Genomic DNA, 17965 nt, shown 5'->3' on the forward strand with positions numbered 1-17965 from the left:
TCATTTTTGTCATTTTTGTCATTTTTGTCATTTTTGTCATTTTTGTCATTTTTGTCATTTAAGTCATTTTTGTCATTTTTGTCATTTTAGTCAATTAAGTCCTTTTTGTCATTTTAGTCATTTTAGTCATTTTAGTCATTTTAGTCATTTTTGTCATTTTTGTCATTTTTGTCATTTTTGTCATTTTTGTCATTTTTGTCATTTTTGTCATTTTTGTCATTTTTGTCATTTTTGTATTTTTTTTCATTTTTGTCATTTTTGTCATTTTTGTCATTTTTGTCATTTTTGTCATTTTTGTCATTTTTGTTATTTTTGTCATTTTTGAAATTTTTGTCATTTTTGTCATTTTTGTCATTTATATCATTTTTGTAATTTTTGTGATTTTTTTAATTTTTGTAATTTTTGTCATTTTTGTCATTTATATCATTTTTGTCATTTTTGTCATTTTTGTTATTCATGTCATTTTTGCCATTTTTGTGATTTATGTCATTTTCGTCATTTTTGTCATTTTTGTCATTTGTGTAATTTTTGTCATTTTTGTCATATATATCATTTTTGTAATTTTTGTGATTTTTGTGATTTTCGTCACTTTTGTGATTTTTGTCATTTATGTCATTTTAGTCATTTTAGTCATTTTTGTCAATTTAGTCATTTTAGTCATTTTTGTCATTTTTGTCATTTTTGTCATTTTTGTCATTTTTGTAATTTTTGTGATTTTTTTCATTTTTCTCATTTTTCTCATTTTTCTCATTTTTTCTCATTTTTGTCATTTTTGTCAATTTTGTCATTTTTGTCATTTATATCATTTTTGTAATTTTTGTCATTTTTGTGATTTTTGTCATTTTTGTCATTTTTGTCATTTATATCATTTTTGTGATTTTTGTCATTTTTGTTATTTTTGTCATTTTTGTCATTTTTGTCATTTTTGTCATTTTTGTCATTTTTGTCATTTGGGTCATTTTTGTCATTTTTGTCATTTTTGTCATTTTTTATCATTTTTGTCGTTTTTGACATTTTTGTCATTTTTTCCTTTTTTGTCTTTTTTGTCATTTTTGTCATTTTTGTCCTTTTTCCGCTTTTGTCATTTTTATCCTTTTTGCCAACTCTGTCATTTAGTGCATTCTTGTCATTTTTGTGATAAGTGTCATTTTTGGCATATTTGTAGTTTTTGTAATTTTTGTGGTTTTTATGATGTTTGTCATTTTTATCTTTTAGTTTTGGATTATGTCATTTTTGATTTTTGATTGTTTTTTTTTTTTTGTCATGTTTGTAATTTTTGTCATTACGCCTTTCTATTATTTTTAGTTACAGTCATTTTTTCCATTTTTTTAATTTTCCTCAAATTTTTCATTTGAAATATTTTTGCCGTTTTTAGCATTTTGTCATTTTCTTCAAACTTAAAATTTTTCCCATTCCTGGCATTCTCGTCATTTTTGCCATTTCTAGTAAACGTAAATTTTAGATTTTCGTCATTTGTCATTTTTGTCGTTTTTGCCAGCTCTGTAATTTTTGGCATTCTTGTTATTTTTGTGATTAGTGTCATTTTTGTCATATTTGTAATTTTTGTAATTTTTAAGATTTTTTGAGTTTTGTGATTTGTATCTTCAAATTTTGGATTTTGTAATTTTTCTATTTTTTCCTATTTGTCATGTCTGTTATTTTTGTTATTTTTGTCGTCATGTGTTTCTGTTATTTTTGTATTTTTTGTCATTTTAATACTTTTCCATTATTAACGCGAAAGCGTTAAAATCCCAGAAAAAAGGAATGAAAAAAAATTACCGTCATTTTCGTCTTTCCTATTGTTTTCTTCTTTTTTGGTCTTTACACCCATAGAAGAGGTTGCAAAAATCCAATGCCTATTTAGCAAATCTCTGTGCCGATAATGCGCTGAAATGTGCACTGTGCCGAAGACGGTATGTTTGAAAAACCGTAACTGGCATAAGGACTCGGCTCCCAATCAAAATGATGACCACTACATTCAAGCGTAACAAGAAAAACATTTTATGGGATTTCCTTCCTATTGGATAATTCATCCCAGAAACAAGAAAATAAAAATTAAAACCACAGCGCTGTAGTGAGAATCGAACTCACATCACCAATTGTATCGTCTTGCCAGTCCGACATTCTAACCAGTGTACTATTCGAGCTTCATGCAGGACGAGGTATATTTGTCATAGGCTTTCTGTTACCGATCAATCACAAAAAACGTACAACGGCGGCTTCCCGGCGTTTGGCCTCCTTTCAATGCATTCCTTTGTCTTGCGATGGAAACGGGAAAGGGAACGGGAGTGAAGGAACGGGAAACCCATTGAATGAGAACTGTGCTTTGCTTACTGCCTGCTATTACATACACACGCTACATATACACAGCTGCTAAAGCCGGGCAGCTTGGCCGGTGTTGTTTGCCGGTAAATTGAAGGAATGTTTTTGTTGTTGCTTTTGCTACATACACACGCACAGCTTAGCCGTGTTTGCCGGTTGATTGAATTCGAAGGATGTTTTTGTTGTTGCTTTTGCTACATTCACACGCACAGTGCTCGGTTCGCTGGCTGCCTGGTGTTGGCCGGTATTTATTTCCATCCTTCTTCGGCTTGTGATGCGATGGGGAGGGACGCGAAAACGTTTTTATTTTGTTTCATTCAGACATACGCAATTCGGTTGCGCTGGGGCTTAATGCCGGTGGGCGCAAATCGAATCAGTGCCGGTCGCGTTATCTTCTTGTACCAATGATGCTATGAAATTGACTACACGCCATTGGCACAGAGGCTGAATTTTGGGTGTAGAAATTTTGTTGATTTTTCGCTAGTCATCCAAATGTTTCTAAAAGTGTTCTACAGCTTTACAGAAAGTCGATTTTCAATTGGATTACAGATAAAGAAAAAAAAACTCTACAAGAAGTAACAAGCCAACATCAAGTGCAATAATTCATAAATCTGGTTTATTAATTTTCCGATGCCTGTTGAACACATCGGAAGCTTCAAGCTGCTCCCGAGATAGTGACTTCGATACACATATATGTACATTTTTCTTTGTGCCGCAATCTCAGTGAACCAGAAGTAAGAAACACTTCAACCACCAACTCATGAAGTCATGAAACTAATTATATTGCTGCGCTCGGTTCAAATAAACATCGCCAATTCACGAACTGGCTGGTTGCTGGCCTGTGGGTTAGTGGCAAAAACACATGAAAAATTTATATGCTTCCCCTCTTCTAACTAATGAAAGTCAATTCGCGGGCAACTGAACTGGAGCAAAAGTGATTTAGCTAAATTTGTTGCTGTAATTTTTTTTTCTTTATTCTTAGGTTTAGAAACTTCAGTTACTTCGGTTGTGTTTTGGTTTTTGTTCTTATCTTTTCATTTATAAATTTCAGAATTTAACAATTTATAAAATATGGTAAAATTTAAAAAAAATTATGCAACTTCCTTGAAAATGTCAAAAAATATACAGTCGAAACGTCGGAATTATATTTTTTTTTGCAATTTATTCTTCGGTTCAAAATTGAGAAAATAATGCCTCAACAAAGCATGAAAAAGATCTGAATTGGCACCAAAGAAAGTGCATTGCAATCCTCGAACGAAATCGAGCCAAATCTTGGAAATCAATCAAACAATCCGGCTGAAACAAACTGATTTGGGATGTGTACCTACCAGTTTGTTTTATGGCGGGTCCAAAGTCCGAAATCCTTCCTTAAAATAGATCCGCCACCACCTCGAAATGGGTTGTGTATCACCCGCTAATCAATCACTTTCGATCGCACTATGTGAGAAACATATAATGGCTTGATCGGAGGAAAGGCCTCATTGACAGTTGTTTGTTTCCTCTAAATATAGATTTTTCTCCCACTTGCTTCAATTGGTGTTAAGGTGTTTTGAGAATAACCGTTGATTAATGATTAAGTAGGTACTCTTTGAAAGCTTTGAAATGTTCATGAAAGAGTTCGTTAAAAGTGTTATTAGCTCAAAATCTTCATTAAGAAGTCACGTAGAACGCACTTAAAAGTCGCCTTTGTATCTTTTTATGTTCAAAAGTTTGATTTTGAGTGCCTTTAAGTGAATTAGTTAGTGATTCCCTAAAAGATCTTTTATTCAGCCAATATGAAACTTTAAAAGTACGCAATTAGGTTTACAAGGTAGTATTAGTTGTTTGGAAGGAGTTAGTATAGTTTTTGGAATAATCTTGTGTGGCACAGTCATTTCTATTAGGGAAGGTTGCTAGTTCGAAAGCCCTTAACTATACCTTTATCGTTACCGTTGCCATTCATGGTTTTATCAACAGTTGTAGCACCAATTTTTCCACCATGAATCCTGGTCACAATGCCACTAATTTGTTGTTCCTCCATCAAAGGATCGACGTCGTTCACACTTATTCCAGCTCCACCGAACAGAAACTTGTGCAGCAGAAAGTTTTCCTTCACCGACTGCTTATCGCGACATAGTTTTCGTAGTTTTTGATAATGAATTTGTTGATTCTGTTTCACATCAACATTCTGATTACACTGCTGTGTTCTTTGAGTTTGTTGTTGCTGTTGCATTTTCTGTAGATGGCGCAGTTTGCGCCGCTGATGTTCCAGCAACTGAAGCCGGAGCAGTTCCAGCTGTTGCTCCTGCTGGATGGTTGCCGAGATTGTTGACATGTTTCTCAGGATCTTCCACAGGAACACAAACAGACACAGGAGCATTTATGGGATACTTGAGCGTTTTGCCGGATCCTTTCCAAAATGCGGCTTCTTCATTTGTAATCCACTGATAAGGTCACTTATATCACTTCATCATAGTTTTGAAAATTGTTCCATATTTGCTTGAAGTTATCTTCCACTAACACAGTTTTTTTTCGTCACACTCTCTGCGCAAATCTGAGGAAAAACCACAACCTAAAGTCTACAGACGACGATTAAACACACATCGGCCACTTTCGATTGAGTATCGCTGCAACTGCCATACAGTTTCGTCAAAGTGAAGCATAACAAGCATAAGAAGGCAAAAAAAGACGGTTCAAAGGAGGAATGTGCGACCAGATAAGGCATGTTCAAACATAAAAAGGCGAACACACACACTTTCGAGTCTCCCCGAATGACCCAACCCAACAAACAGTAATCATCAACAACAGTAGAACGAATCGTTTCGCTGATAACGGAACGGGGAACTCGACTGTATCGAGTTTTTACAGTTGAACCTCTCGGCTACAGAAATGTAGCTACAAATAAAACTTTAAAATAGAAAACAAAAAAATTACTGAATTTTACGGGATTTGAAACCCCAACAATCGATTCCGTAAACCAGCGTTAACCAACTACACCGCACAAACACTTAAAAATGTCTACCTAAAATCAGTGCAATCTCATTTGTTCGCGAAAAACAGGGGGTTAACTGCACCTGTAGAGGTTACTTCCCACAAGAGGACACTTGAATTTGCATCAAAGTCTTGTAAACTTGTGTACGGTAAGCTCCAGTAATCGATGCGTTTTACTTTCACCGTCGACGACGGCAAATTATTAATTATATTAGTTACATGATTCCAACCTACCCTTTTTCAGTTTCAAAGCGGCTGCTAGTAGTGCTTCCGTTGTCTGAATAAATTGTGAATCATGTTGTTTTTTATCTTTATAATTGAAAAGAACCAGCTCGGCCGATAAGAAAGCGAAAAAAGGGGGAAGCAAAAAACAAATGCACCGTTTTGCATTTATCTTACCTACTTGGGTGTTGGATGCAACATTATCTCGGGTTGAATGGCTTAAGAAACTTTTTATCGTTTTTAAGGCGAAAGGTGAGTAGCCCGCCCGTTTTCCGATAAGAGCAAAATACCTACTGGAAATGTGTCATAACAACGGTTAGGCAAAAGCGAAGGCGCCCCAAACGATGATTAACCTATATAAAGATTAGGAATGCAGGTAGACTTTGTATGTACCGATTCAATGGAATTTAAGTGACGAGTGATAACAAGTTAGTGTCGTTTTCTTTTTGTTTATTGCAAGGAGCAATAAAACAATAACACTAAATGGACACCTTTTATCTCAACTAGGAACGACTAGTAGACCAAAGTTAATGCCAGCAAAGCGCATTTCAACCCATATGAAGTGAAGTCTATCAATGCAAAATATTTGAAAATTTAGTGCAGTTTGATTTTCCAGTTTGAAAAATCAAATTTTAAAAAGTTAAAAAAAAGTGTAACAATAAGATCAACAGTCATTATTCCTTCAGTAATCTAAAATATTTAAAACAAGTTTCTTTTTTTTATAAACTTCTTTGAGACGAAGGATCTTTTCACTTTTCTAGATTATTTTCACAGTTAGCTTTAAGTAGATAGCAGCAAAGTCAATTTGGATCACTACTTGCGACTTGCGACAGGTCAAGTCCCATCGGCGTATCGGCTGATCTGTCTACTGGATACAGCGGGTAAGGTCCTGGAGAAGGTGATTCAGAACCGACTTCAGAGATACACTGAAAGCGAGGGCGGACTCTCGGGAAAACAGTTTGGTTTCCGTAGAGGACGCAGTACTGTAGATGCCATCCGCTCGGTCATCGAGGTAGCGGACAGAGCCAGGTTAACCAAGAGGAGAGGGCTCCGCTTTTGCGCGGTGGTCACTCTGGATGTTAAGAACGCCTTCAACAGTGTCAGTTGGACAGCGATTGCGATCATCCAAATGAGGATCCCAGCATATCTGTATAGGCTTGTGGAAAGTTAGTTCCACAATCGCCAACTGCAGTATATGACCGGCGAGGGTTTGCGAACACAAGAGGTCTCGGCGGGTGTTCCACAGGGGTCAATACTTGGCCCGATTCTGTGGAACATCACTTACGACGAACTCCTACGAACGAGCCTCCCATCGGGAGCTGAACTTGTAGGATTTGCGGATGATGTAGTCCTCTTGGCGAGAGGCTCCTCAACAGCGGAGGTTGAGCTACTGGCCACGACAGCTATCCAGGCAGTGGAAAGCTGGATGCATGTCGAACTCCTCGGCAATCCAAAGTAGTAAAAGGAAGATCCTGGCAAGTGTGACCACATCAATCTTGCGGTACGGAAACAGGCCCTGGGAAGAAACTGTAACCGCTGCGACTTAGCAGCGTTCAGCGGCGGTTGAACCTGCGGGTTATCAGCGGATACCGGACCATGTCGTCCGAAGCCGCCTGTGTAGTGGCGGGTGTCATGCCCATCTCGGTTTTGCTAGAGGAGGATGTCTACTGCTATGACAATAAAGACACGCTCAGCGTACGAGATCTCGCCAATGAGGACTGATGTCCAACTGGCAGCAGCTGTGGGACAGCTCAACGAGAGGAAGGTGGACCCATCGTCTGATTCCGCACATCGGGAGCTAAATCGGAAGAAGGCACGATGAAGTGGACTTCTATATGACGCAATTCCTGACTGGTCATGAATGCTTCATGAAGTACCACTACCGGTTTGGACTCGTGGCTTCGCCATATTGCCCAGATTGTGTGGATGCAGAGGAAACACCCGAGCATGTGGTGTTTGTCTGTCCGAGGTTTGCGGCGGTACGTACTTCCATATTTGCCGCCTGTGGGCCCGATACGACAGCAGACAACGTTGTACAGAGGATGAGTGCGGATTTCAACACTTGGCATGCGGTCAGCGATGGGTTCACCCGGATCATGACTGCCCTGCAGAGGAGCTGGAACCAACGGCAGTCCGCGAACGGTGTAGGATGACTCCATCGACGGGGAGCATCCGAGTAGTGTGCGTCCGATCCCTTGATCGAAGCTACAAAGATAAGGCATCATCTTCTGCGTGCGTAGGATACCCCAATGTCGGGGGGTATCCGAGTAGTGCTGCTTCCTAAGGGGGAAACTGCGGGGATAAGACTTTACCTTCCTCGTAGCGGACCTCGAAGGAAGAGGGTTAACCACTGTCGGGGGATACCCACGGGTAGAGAGGCTCTCGATGCCGGGCGAGCCTCTCGAGTCGGTGTAGGATGTCGTCACCGTCGGGAAACATCCGAGTCGTAGCGTTCCAAGTCCCGTACGTGTGCCGTGACAGGCGCGAGTCCAGGACAAGCTGCTCTCGATCTGGCACACAACGGGCAGGAAAATCCGCGAGCCAAAAATCCTAGGGTTGCCAGCCAAGGAGGATAAAGAAGACCGGACAACGGTCGGAGTAGACTGACCCCATCGACGGGGGGCTGTCGAGTAGAGTGCGTCCGACCCCACGGTTTGAAGTTACAAAGATAAGGCAATACCTTCTGCGTAGCGGAGGCCGTGGGTTCGCCACGTTCGTGCGTAGGATGCTGAACCTTCGGGGAGTATCCGAGTTGGGCGGTTCTCAATGACAGAAGCTGCGGGGATAAGACTTGACCTTCTTCGCAGTGGAAATCGTTGGGAAAGGGTTATTCCACGTTCGGGGAATACCCACGGGTAGAGAGGCTCTCGACGGCGGGTGAGCCATTCGAGTCGGAGTAGGACGACGTCTTCGTCGGGAATCATCCGAGTCGTTGCGTTAAATCCCGCGCGTGTGCCGTGACAGGTGCGAGTCTAGGATAAGCTGCTCTCGATCAGGCACACGTCGGGCAAGGTGGCAAACCTCGAACCCTGATGATAAGAGGTCGGGCCTCGAGTCGTTAGAGAAGACTTCAGGTGGAGAGGTTTGTGTGGTCAACCCCGAGTCTTTATGATAAGGGGTCTGGTCTCGAGTCGTAAGAGGAGGGATCAGGCCCCTTTATCAACAAGAGGAGGGGTACAAGTGGTCACCTCGAGTCATTGCGAGGAGAGGTCAGATTTCAAGTCGTTAGAGGAGAGATCGGGCCTTGAATCGTGTAGAGGAGAGGTAGCCTCGAGTCGATGCGAGGAGGGGTCGGATCTCGAGTCGTTAGAGGAAAGATCAGGCCTCAAGTCGCGAAGAGGAGAGGTTTGTATGGGAATCTCGAGTCATTGCGAGGAGATGTCGGTTCTCAAGTCGTTAGAAGAGAGTTCAGGCGTCGAGTCGTAGGGAGGAGAGGTTTTGCTGAAAATGGTCTCGTTAATGAGTCTTGCCTTGGAGCGCATTAGCGCGAATAGACTATTGAAACATGGTGTACTAAACAGTTCGAGGTGGGAACCAGGTCTGCGGCCCCAGGTGGATTTTATGGCGTAGGGGTACTTAGTATCATGAGTCGTCCAATTGCACCCATGGACCCAGAGTAGCATACTGGGGGGACTCGGTCGCTCACCGTGCCTTGGAATGCAATCCGTAAAAAGGATTTACCACCTGGGTGATCAACTAAAAAAAAAGGTCAAGTCCAGTTTGACAGGACAAATTAAATTCCATGAATTATGCACAGGTAACACAGTTGAAAGAGAAAGTGCGATCGCGTTTATAAATTGATGTGAAACCCCCTATAACAGGTCCCGAATCAGTCTGACAGAAAAAAAATAATTGTAGACATAAAAATCAATTAAAAAAAGACGACTTGCGCCAGGTCAAGTTCGCCATACGGCACTAGTACTTTGTGCGGTAGGTCGACAGAATTGTTCGTCACGATTAATTAGGAAAAAGTATTTTTTTTTAATTCAAAGATGAATTTATTAAAAACAGACTTGCGACAAGTCAAAAATAAGCTTTTTTTGCGGAAAAGTAGGAAGATTTGTGTCAGATCAATTCTATTTCGAAGGTTAAATTTGTTTCAACACGTTCGTCTCCAAGTGCATTTTGTTGGTTTAACTTGCCGGGCTCAAAGAAATTCCCGGAGCGTAAAAGTCTAGAAAGAGAGAACTTCAAGCTTTCCATCGAGGTTTCGGACTCATTTAGTAGACCAACAAGAGCGGACTAAAAACTGCTCCATGCCTATTTTAAACGTTGCTATTCTCAAGGACGAATCAATGTTTCTTTTGCCCCTCAAAGTTGCAGATGCAAACAAAATTTCAGGATTTTTGCTACTTTTTCAACTTCCATTCTTTTAAAATGAAATCCTTAAGGTTACTTTAATTGAGTGGGTAAACAGGTTGTCTTGCCGTCTTTCTACCAACAGCTTGTACTAGCAAACTTCTAACATCAATTTTCGCATCTACAAGTCTAGGTTGATGAAAAAATCGACGTAAGAGGTGTTTTAGTATATCGGTATCGGTGTGAAATAATAGATTTTTGTTGATATCTTGCGACCCCTTCAGTAAAAGGGTTTGGCTTTCAAACGAAGAAATTCGACGTGAGATGTTTGCTTGTACATTCTTCTAGGACCTATTAGTAGGTTCTGGTATGATCTTGTTGATTTTTTACTATAGCTTACGCAACACTTGAGTGAGAGGGTTTGGTTTGTGTATGATAAAAATCGATGTTAGAAGTGTACTAGTACCTAGTACCTAGTACACAGAATTTCTAAATTGGCATAACTGAAACTAGCATAAATTTTAAGAAACAACATCGGTAATTATTAATAGTAGTTAATATTTGAAATTAACTCTGATTTTCCAATCAAATTCATGGAAATAGCATCACTGAAACCTGTCATGGATCAAATTCATGAAATTACATGCTTTTTTTGCAAAAAAAAATGCAGATTTTTAGGGAGCCTTTCCCAGGAGTCATCAAAACTAATACCAACCATATTGCGGAAAATCTAAACAAGAAGGGCACTTTTCATCCAACTCTAGGTAGTTAAATTTGTAAGGATTTCTGAAACAATCTTTTAAAACGAATTTCAAATCAAATTTGAATTTATAGTTTTTTTTCTTGAAATTTTAAGTCTAGGTTTAGAAATGATCATTTTTCGAATCAGTTATGAATTTAAGGAAAGATCAGCCAAATCACTACCTGTTGGTTTTCTAAAAATCTGGTGGGCAAATCTAGTTTGGCTACCTCCAGTGATTATTCGATAATCGAAAGCATTCCATCGTCCGCCCTTCTCAATCGAGGTGCAAAAGCGGAAGTCGTGCTCTCTTTTCCCTCCATGAATAACATTTTTCTGTTCAACACTAACCCAGTAGCGGGGAAAGGGCGATGATTCAGTGGAGCAAAGAAATTTCCACCATCCGATAGAATTCGACCAAGCTCTCTTCGCCAGTGTGGCCACGGAAATCGCCGTCGTCCCTTGGAAAATATGCGCAAAATTAAGAGCACCCAGGAAGTTTAATCACCGCATGTCAGCACCACCCATCGACTTAGTTTTTATTTCCATTCATTTTTCTTTTTTTTTCGTTCAGCGCCGCCCGGTTGAAATAGTGCAGGCACATACTTAGTTGGTTGTAGCGTCCGCTTACTTAGTAATATGGATGTGGAGTACCTTCGACGACGTGAGGAGTAATAATTTCAACACTCTGTTGCCCCCACTCGCGGAACTGCGAAAAGAGGCCCTCGATTGCCAGCTTCCCATGTGGTGGCGTTGTTAGAGCGCTGGAATTTTTAAACCACGGCGTGAATAGTTTTTTTTGGTTTCTGGGATAATTTTCCCAAACGAAACCAAAAAAATAAAATCCAATCCTGAGCTGAGCTGAGAAAATTTGCCAAATTTATACACCCGGGCGGGCCTCCTCGAGAGGAAGTCGTTTGTATAATAAGCTCAATTTTTGTTAGGCTAGGTATTTTTTTCTCCTTCGCCCGCCAAATGGTTCGTTTCTGGAGTATATGTAGCGAAACGAATTTATGAAATATTTTACCCTCCCCCGGTGGTTGTTTTGGCTTAGTTGAAATTCATGAAAGTTTGTTATTATTATTAGGAAACGACTGACTCGTGTCCCCAGTTAGTTGTAGCTTGAACAAAATATTTCCAGAAGCCTGATTCCAGCTGTTTGATAAGGGACTAGAAACGAAACTAATCACACGAAGAAAATCAATTTGTAACCTTGACACGTTAATTAGATCATCAGCAGTCTGAGTGATTCCGGGGGCCATTTTCTACCTGTTTTACTGAAGGAGCGAGGGATAGGCAAAAAAAACAATCATTCTATCATGCTGGAGTGGTGTACTGGAATCAATTCCCATTTTCCTTGGAACTAACCGACGACGATGGATGAGTCACTTCCCATTCAAGCCACTTCTGGGTCGGGGCAGCCATTCACAAAAACATTCAAAGACCCGTGCGTCATCCCTTAAATTGGGAGTATAGTATTTATTACGGCCATAACGAAAGAGCTAGTCCTTTCGATAACTTTTTTTTCGCTGTTACTGTTTTCGAAAAAGGTTTCAGTATCAAACAAATCGTGTTGTGCTTTGTGTGTGCATTAAGTATAGTCGGAAGGATGTTATTTTCTCACAATTCAGACAGATACCGACATTCATCCCGAAGCAGAGGTGTAGTGGGCCCCCCATAAAAGGAGGCAACCGTCCCACCAATTTGATTGGTGAAAAAAGGACAACTGGAGTTACTTTATTCGACCCAATAACGTATCATGGTGCCCCATCATGGACGGAACGACGCTGGCGAATCACATTAAAGATCGACACAGACAACAGCGACCCTGCTCAATTGATTTGACTTTCAGATCAGCTCTCTAGCACACTGAAAAAAAACTCAACAAAAGTTCTATGGGAATCTACCGATGCAATTTAAAAAGAAAAACAAAATTCATTACGTTTTTTTCAGATTTTGTGGATTGTTTAGCTGGTTTTAGATATCGTTCATCTTTGAAATGACCATTCCTAGTGCTTATGCGTGTGAAAAAGAAGAAAGTAACTGTGTACTCATTGTTCCCAATACTCGTGGAGTCAAACCGTGATAAATTGTCTGGCGTCTTATTTCCTCTCAGATCACGCAATTTATCGATTGCATCCGAAAACACTCTTCAAGAAGTGTCTTTGACTATTTTTGTTCAACGAGTTTTTTCGAAGCTAAAGCTCTTTCTGCGGTTTAAGCTCCTTCTTAAGCTGCTTACCTTACTATTGGATTAATGTATGCTTCTAACACGGCCCACATGCAGTAGTCTAAAACTATCTATAGCAGTGGTTTTCAAAGTGGTCCCTACCGCCCCCTGGGGGGCGTTGAGAGCTTCCACAGGGGCGGTGAGCTCAACTTTGGAATTTGAGGGGCGCTGGAAAGGCTCAGGGGGCGGTGAGGTCGTTCCGAAATCACGAAATAACGTAGATTTGAAATAATAACGAGTAAACACGAAGCAAATTAATGAAATTAAATCACTAAACTTAAAACTACAGCCATGATTAAGACTAAAATACACATAATTTCGCAGAGCTGCAAAGCAAGTTTTGCCCTTGTATCTCAATCATGAACAGAATTTTATTTTAAATAGTCTTTTTTCTACGATTTTGATCTGGTTTTGTCAGTTTTAACTGGATTTTCCTAAAACATATTTATTAAAAAAATGGAAAGAAAAATGAAATTTTGGTACAGAGAACATTTATTCTTTTATTCCTTCGTTTAATAAAGTTACAAATTTGGAACAGTTTTTGTGTAAAAAAAAGTGAAAATTTTTAAATATTTTTCTCAATGTACACATTGTTTCCGACTGTTTCAAATTATTTAAAAGAAAAAAATAAAAAAAAGAATCATGAAAAAAGCTTTCCAGATTTTTCTCCAAACGTAGCTGGAATTTTTTTTCCAAAAATCTTTCAAAATTTTGGACAATGGATTTCAAAATTTTCAAGTCTAAAATTTCGATAAACCGCCCAAAAACCAGGTATTATTCTTAAAAATTCGAGAAAAAAGTGAAATATAAACATATGAAAAATTATTGTTTATCCAGGCACTTGAGCGGCGTTAAAATCTCATTTCACCTTTAAATTTTAAATTGAAAAAAACTTTTAAAATTTGGCAAGCTAAAAAATGTCGTTATTTGTCGAAAAAAAAACTGAGATGTCATGTTAACCTCAATTAGAGTTTTTGGTTCAGATTTTGGTGTTATTGTGGAACAATCCGGCCTTTTTCTAATTTTTTTTCTCTGAAAATCCGGACAAGCCCTGAAAAAACGAGTAATCTGGAATGCTTAGTTTATCACTATCATTGCCAAAGTTCCATTATTATTATCTATTTTAAAGTCTTAAATCGACGAATGCTGCTTATCTTTGATCAGCATTCCAATTCAGATTTTAGGTTTCTTAAATATAAAATTAAAATTTATGATATTTAGAAAAACGTTATTTCACTGGCTTGACATTAATTACCGTCAACTGGGGAAACATGCAACAATTTTCAAACTTCAATGGCCTCTAAAACACTTATGTTCACAGTCATCCATATGTATCAAAAGTTTAGAGGAATATGGGACATCAAATTGACGTAGTTAAAAAATCATCAGTTCCTTTAGTTATTCTTAATTTTCTAAAAAAAAATGCGATTTTCACCCTCCTCAGAAAATTGGGTAACTTGCAACAAACTTTGTTTTCAATGAAAAATCTTATGAACACGTATGAAAATTTATAGCTATTTATATATTTGCGATACCTTAAAGAGCATTACGCATGAAAACACCAGTTGCAGTAATTTAATCCAGTTTAAATATTTGTTCTTGAAATGGTTGTTCAACGATCCTGATCATCTTATTTTAAAGATTTTTTAAAAATTTTCTACGGGGGGCGATAAACTCAAAAAATTTCCAAAAGGGGGCGGTGAGTGAAAAAAGTTTGAAAAGCACTGATCTATAGGGTGTCCCATTATGTCTAAGCACGATTTGAAACAACACCGCTCATTCCGGATGATTTTTAAACATCAAATTTTTACTATGTTTTGTTGTTCACAGTTCAACTTGAAACTCTGTGTATCGTGAGCTGCAGTTTTCATAATTTTCTTGAAAATGAGAAGCATTTTCCGTGAAAAACGTGCACAAATGTATTAGTCCCAACATTTCGCTAAGTCAGTTAGCGGAAGTAGAAGAAGTACGCATTGGAGCGGATTCAAATTCGATTCTGGGCGGAAACCGGGCCCGGTGGACAAAATTTTGGACCGGAAAGTCATGCAAACTTACACCAGTAGGAAGACTGCTGCATTTCCGGATGTGGCCTAAAAGTGGAACCTCCTTTCAGCATCGTCCATCGTGCCAAGGTAAGATTGGGTTTAAAGACAAATAAGAAGCCGAACCGGAGTCAAAAACAAGCTGCATCTGTCAAACCAAGAGCTCATGGACGAGAACGGCTTATCCGGGAAGCTGATCAGACTGATCAAGGCGACGATGGATGGAACGCAGTGCTGTGTGCGGATTTCGGGTGAATTGTCGAGTCCATTCGAATCGCGCAGGGGGCTTCGACAAGGTGATGTTCTATCCTGCATGATGTTCAACGTGGCGACGAGCGGTAGGCGAAATGCGGGCCACGATTTTCAACAGATCCAGTCAACTTATCTGCTTTGCCGATGACATTGATATAGTCGGCAGATCATCTGCGGCGGTTGAGGAGATCTACCGCAAACTGAAACGCGAAGCAGGAAGGATTGGGTTGATGATTAATACGTCCAAGACGAAGTACATGCTGGCCTGCGGATCCGAGACCGACCGAACCCGCTTGTCCAGTAATAACAAGGTCACGATCGACGGCGACGAGCTGGAGATAGTCGAAGACTTTGTCTATCTCGGCTCACTGGTGACCGCAGACAATGACACCAGCCGTGAGATCCGGAGGCGAATTATCAGCGGAAGTCGTGCCTACTATGGACTCCACAAGCAACTGCGGTCGAGAAGACTTAGCCCTCGCACGAAGTGTAACCTGTATATGACGCTCATTAGACCGGTTGTTCTCTACGGGCACGAGACATGGATATTGCTCGAGGAGGACCTGCGTACACTCGGAATATTCGAGCGACGAGTGTTAAGAACCATCTTTGGCGACGTACAGGAGAACGGAGTTCGGAGGCGAATGATGAACCACGAGCTCGCGCGTCTCTACGGCGAACCCAGTATCCAGAAGGTGGTGAAGGCTGGCCGGATACGCTGGGCGGGATATGTTGCGAGAATGCCGGACGACTGTCCTGCAAAACAGGTGTTCGTTACGAATCCGGTAGGAACAAGACGTGCGGGGGCGCAACGAGCGAGGTGGTTAAACTAAGTGGAGCGTGATCTGGCGAACATGGGGTGCCCGAGGAATTGGAGAACGGTTGCCATGGACCGAGTGAGTTAAAGGAATTATGTTCGTCAAGTTATGTCGTGAGACGGTATACTATGTAAATAATATAATAATTATTGGCCAAGGATTTCGAGGATTCCGATCGAGGTCATAATAATAGGGGAGAGTGGGGTATCGTGGGCCATGGGGAAACGTGGGCCACTTTTAATATCTCAGATGTATGTCGAGATAAAAATCTCAAACCAACTGTCATCGTCGTCGCTTTGCGTGAGCATATATTCCTATATGTTGTTGCCTGAAATATGCATCATATGCTTCTTTTATTTATCGAGCTAAAAAAAGTAAGAAAAATTCACTTACATAATTAAAAAAACACCCGCTAATTTCATCGATAGGGAACCTAAAGTGCATAACAAAAATATGCTCATACGCTTATGATCTTAGTTTTGTCATGATCTTTCACGTGGAAAAGGAATTTTTGATGAAACATCAATAAGTCACACAAACGCAACCAATTTGCAAATCATAGCTTGTGGGGAATCGTGGGCCACACATCTTGAATCACCTATATTTTTATGTTTTTATACACATTCAGAATTTATAATACGTTTTACTTATCTGCAAAGTTTTCTTATGTCAAATGAAGAGTTATGAAAAATATTTTGTCCATCCTATATAAGAAATTTTGCCAAAATGGTCGCGAGCCAGGTTTTGGAATCTATGCGATCATACACAGCTCTCTTTTTTATTTCATCATCTGAATTGCTTTTAAATAACGAAATGAATTAGGAAATCACAGTTTTGGGTCAACTCATAAACTTGGCATGTTATTTGGTCAATTTGGATTTGGTGGCCCACGATTCCCCACCATTTTTCAAAATCCGAAAAATATTGCTTTTTTCAAACAGTCAGAATTTGGGGAAAATAACTTATTAAAAATTTGAAAAAATACCGGATGATACCTTGAAAATGTAGAAAGCCATACCATTTTTTATTTTCATTTTATCTTCTATAATAAAGAAGTTATTGAACAACGAAAAAAAGTGGCCCATGATTCCCCACTCTCCCATACCTAATATCCAAGGATATTTACAACCAATTTCACAAGCTTGAGCGTTTCTGGGCTAAGAGTATCTTAGCTGTGCGTAACACGGTTCAAAGCTTTCAGGCCAGGTGTCGAACTTAATGTCTCGGAGGGAGGTTTCGGGTTAAAGTATCTCTAGATCAAAGTTTTTCCAGTCAAAGGTCTTCAAGCTTTAATCATTTAGTATCTCAAAATGCTTTGCCGAGAGACTGTGCACTGAAGAGTTAAGGTTAAAGTATCTATGGTGAGGGTTTCATGACACAGAGTTAATAAGTTAAAAGTTTCTTAGCCAAGGGTTTTTATATGTAGGGCAAACATTTCTTTATTAAGAGTTAAGAGTCACTCGATCGAGAATGTAGATATAGGCTAAGGGAATTTGAATTTGTCAATTCAAAGTTTTTTTTTAATTCTTAAATTCACAGATTTTGTGAAGAAAATTTGCTTGAAATTCTGTAAAATTCATGATTTTTTTCATGATTTCGGCACCTTGCCCAGGAGTAGGAAATGAACAAATCAACTGACAAAGGGTAGAATATCTTTAGCAGTAAAGTTACGCAATCTTTCTAAAAAAAATGCCACAATTGAAGCTCGATGGTCTCCCGTTTGGAGTTACTACAGATTCGCTCACAAACTTCCAGCCAATGGTCATGATTCTCAGATACCGTTTTTTTTTTTCAGTGTGCCCGAGAGAAGCAAATGGGACAAACTTCGGAATTGGCCTGATATTATGATGATGACGGTTTCGTTGGCAATAAAATAAATATAACAAAAGCACAAATGACCGATCGCATTTCTCCCGTCTTTCGGCTGCTGACGGAAGAATGCGAGTTTTCTGAGAAAGAAATAAAAAACGCCAAAAATACTATTTGTTTTCTTTTTCTCAGAATTGACGGCAGAGTACTATTTATAAGAGGGTTCATCTAATGTTTATACTTTTTTTAATAAATTATTATG

General features: G+C 39.4%; 1 protein-coding gene across 11 annotated transcripts in view; it reads right to left on the reverse strand.

The window, feature by feature from the left end:
- Positions 1–17965, reverse strand: part of LOC129750010 (uncharacterized) — a 97832-nt gene that overhangs the window by 19151 nt on the left and 60716 nt on the right. For 4 of the 11 annotated variants that reach the window (XM_055745207.1, XM_055745221.1, XM_055745214.1 and 1 more), the window contains exon 2: positions 4240–4855. The exons of 5 other annotated variants lie outside the window; for them this stretch is intronic. In XM_055745207.1, coding sequence (XP_055601182.1) covers positions 4240–4681 — 442 coding nt within the window. In that variant the 5' untranslated portion in view covers positions 4682–4855. Of the gene's footprint in view, positions 1–4239; positions 5976–17965 lie in introns of those variants that run through there. 2 more of the 11 variants (XM_055745231.1, XM_055745199.1) reach the window with 2 other exon arrangements.

The sequence above is a fragment of the Uranotaenia lowii genome, chromosome 1 (genome assembly GCF_029784155.1).
Source record: "Uranotaenia lowii strain MFRU-FL chromosome 1, ASM2978415v1, whole genome shotgun sequence".
NCBI classification, from domain to species: domain Eukaryota; kingdom Metazoa; phylum Arthropoda; class Insecta; order Diptera; family Culicidae; genus Uranotaenia; species Uranotaenia lowii.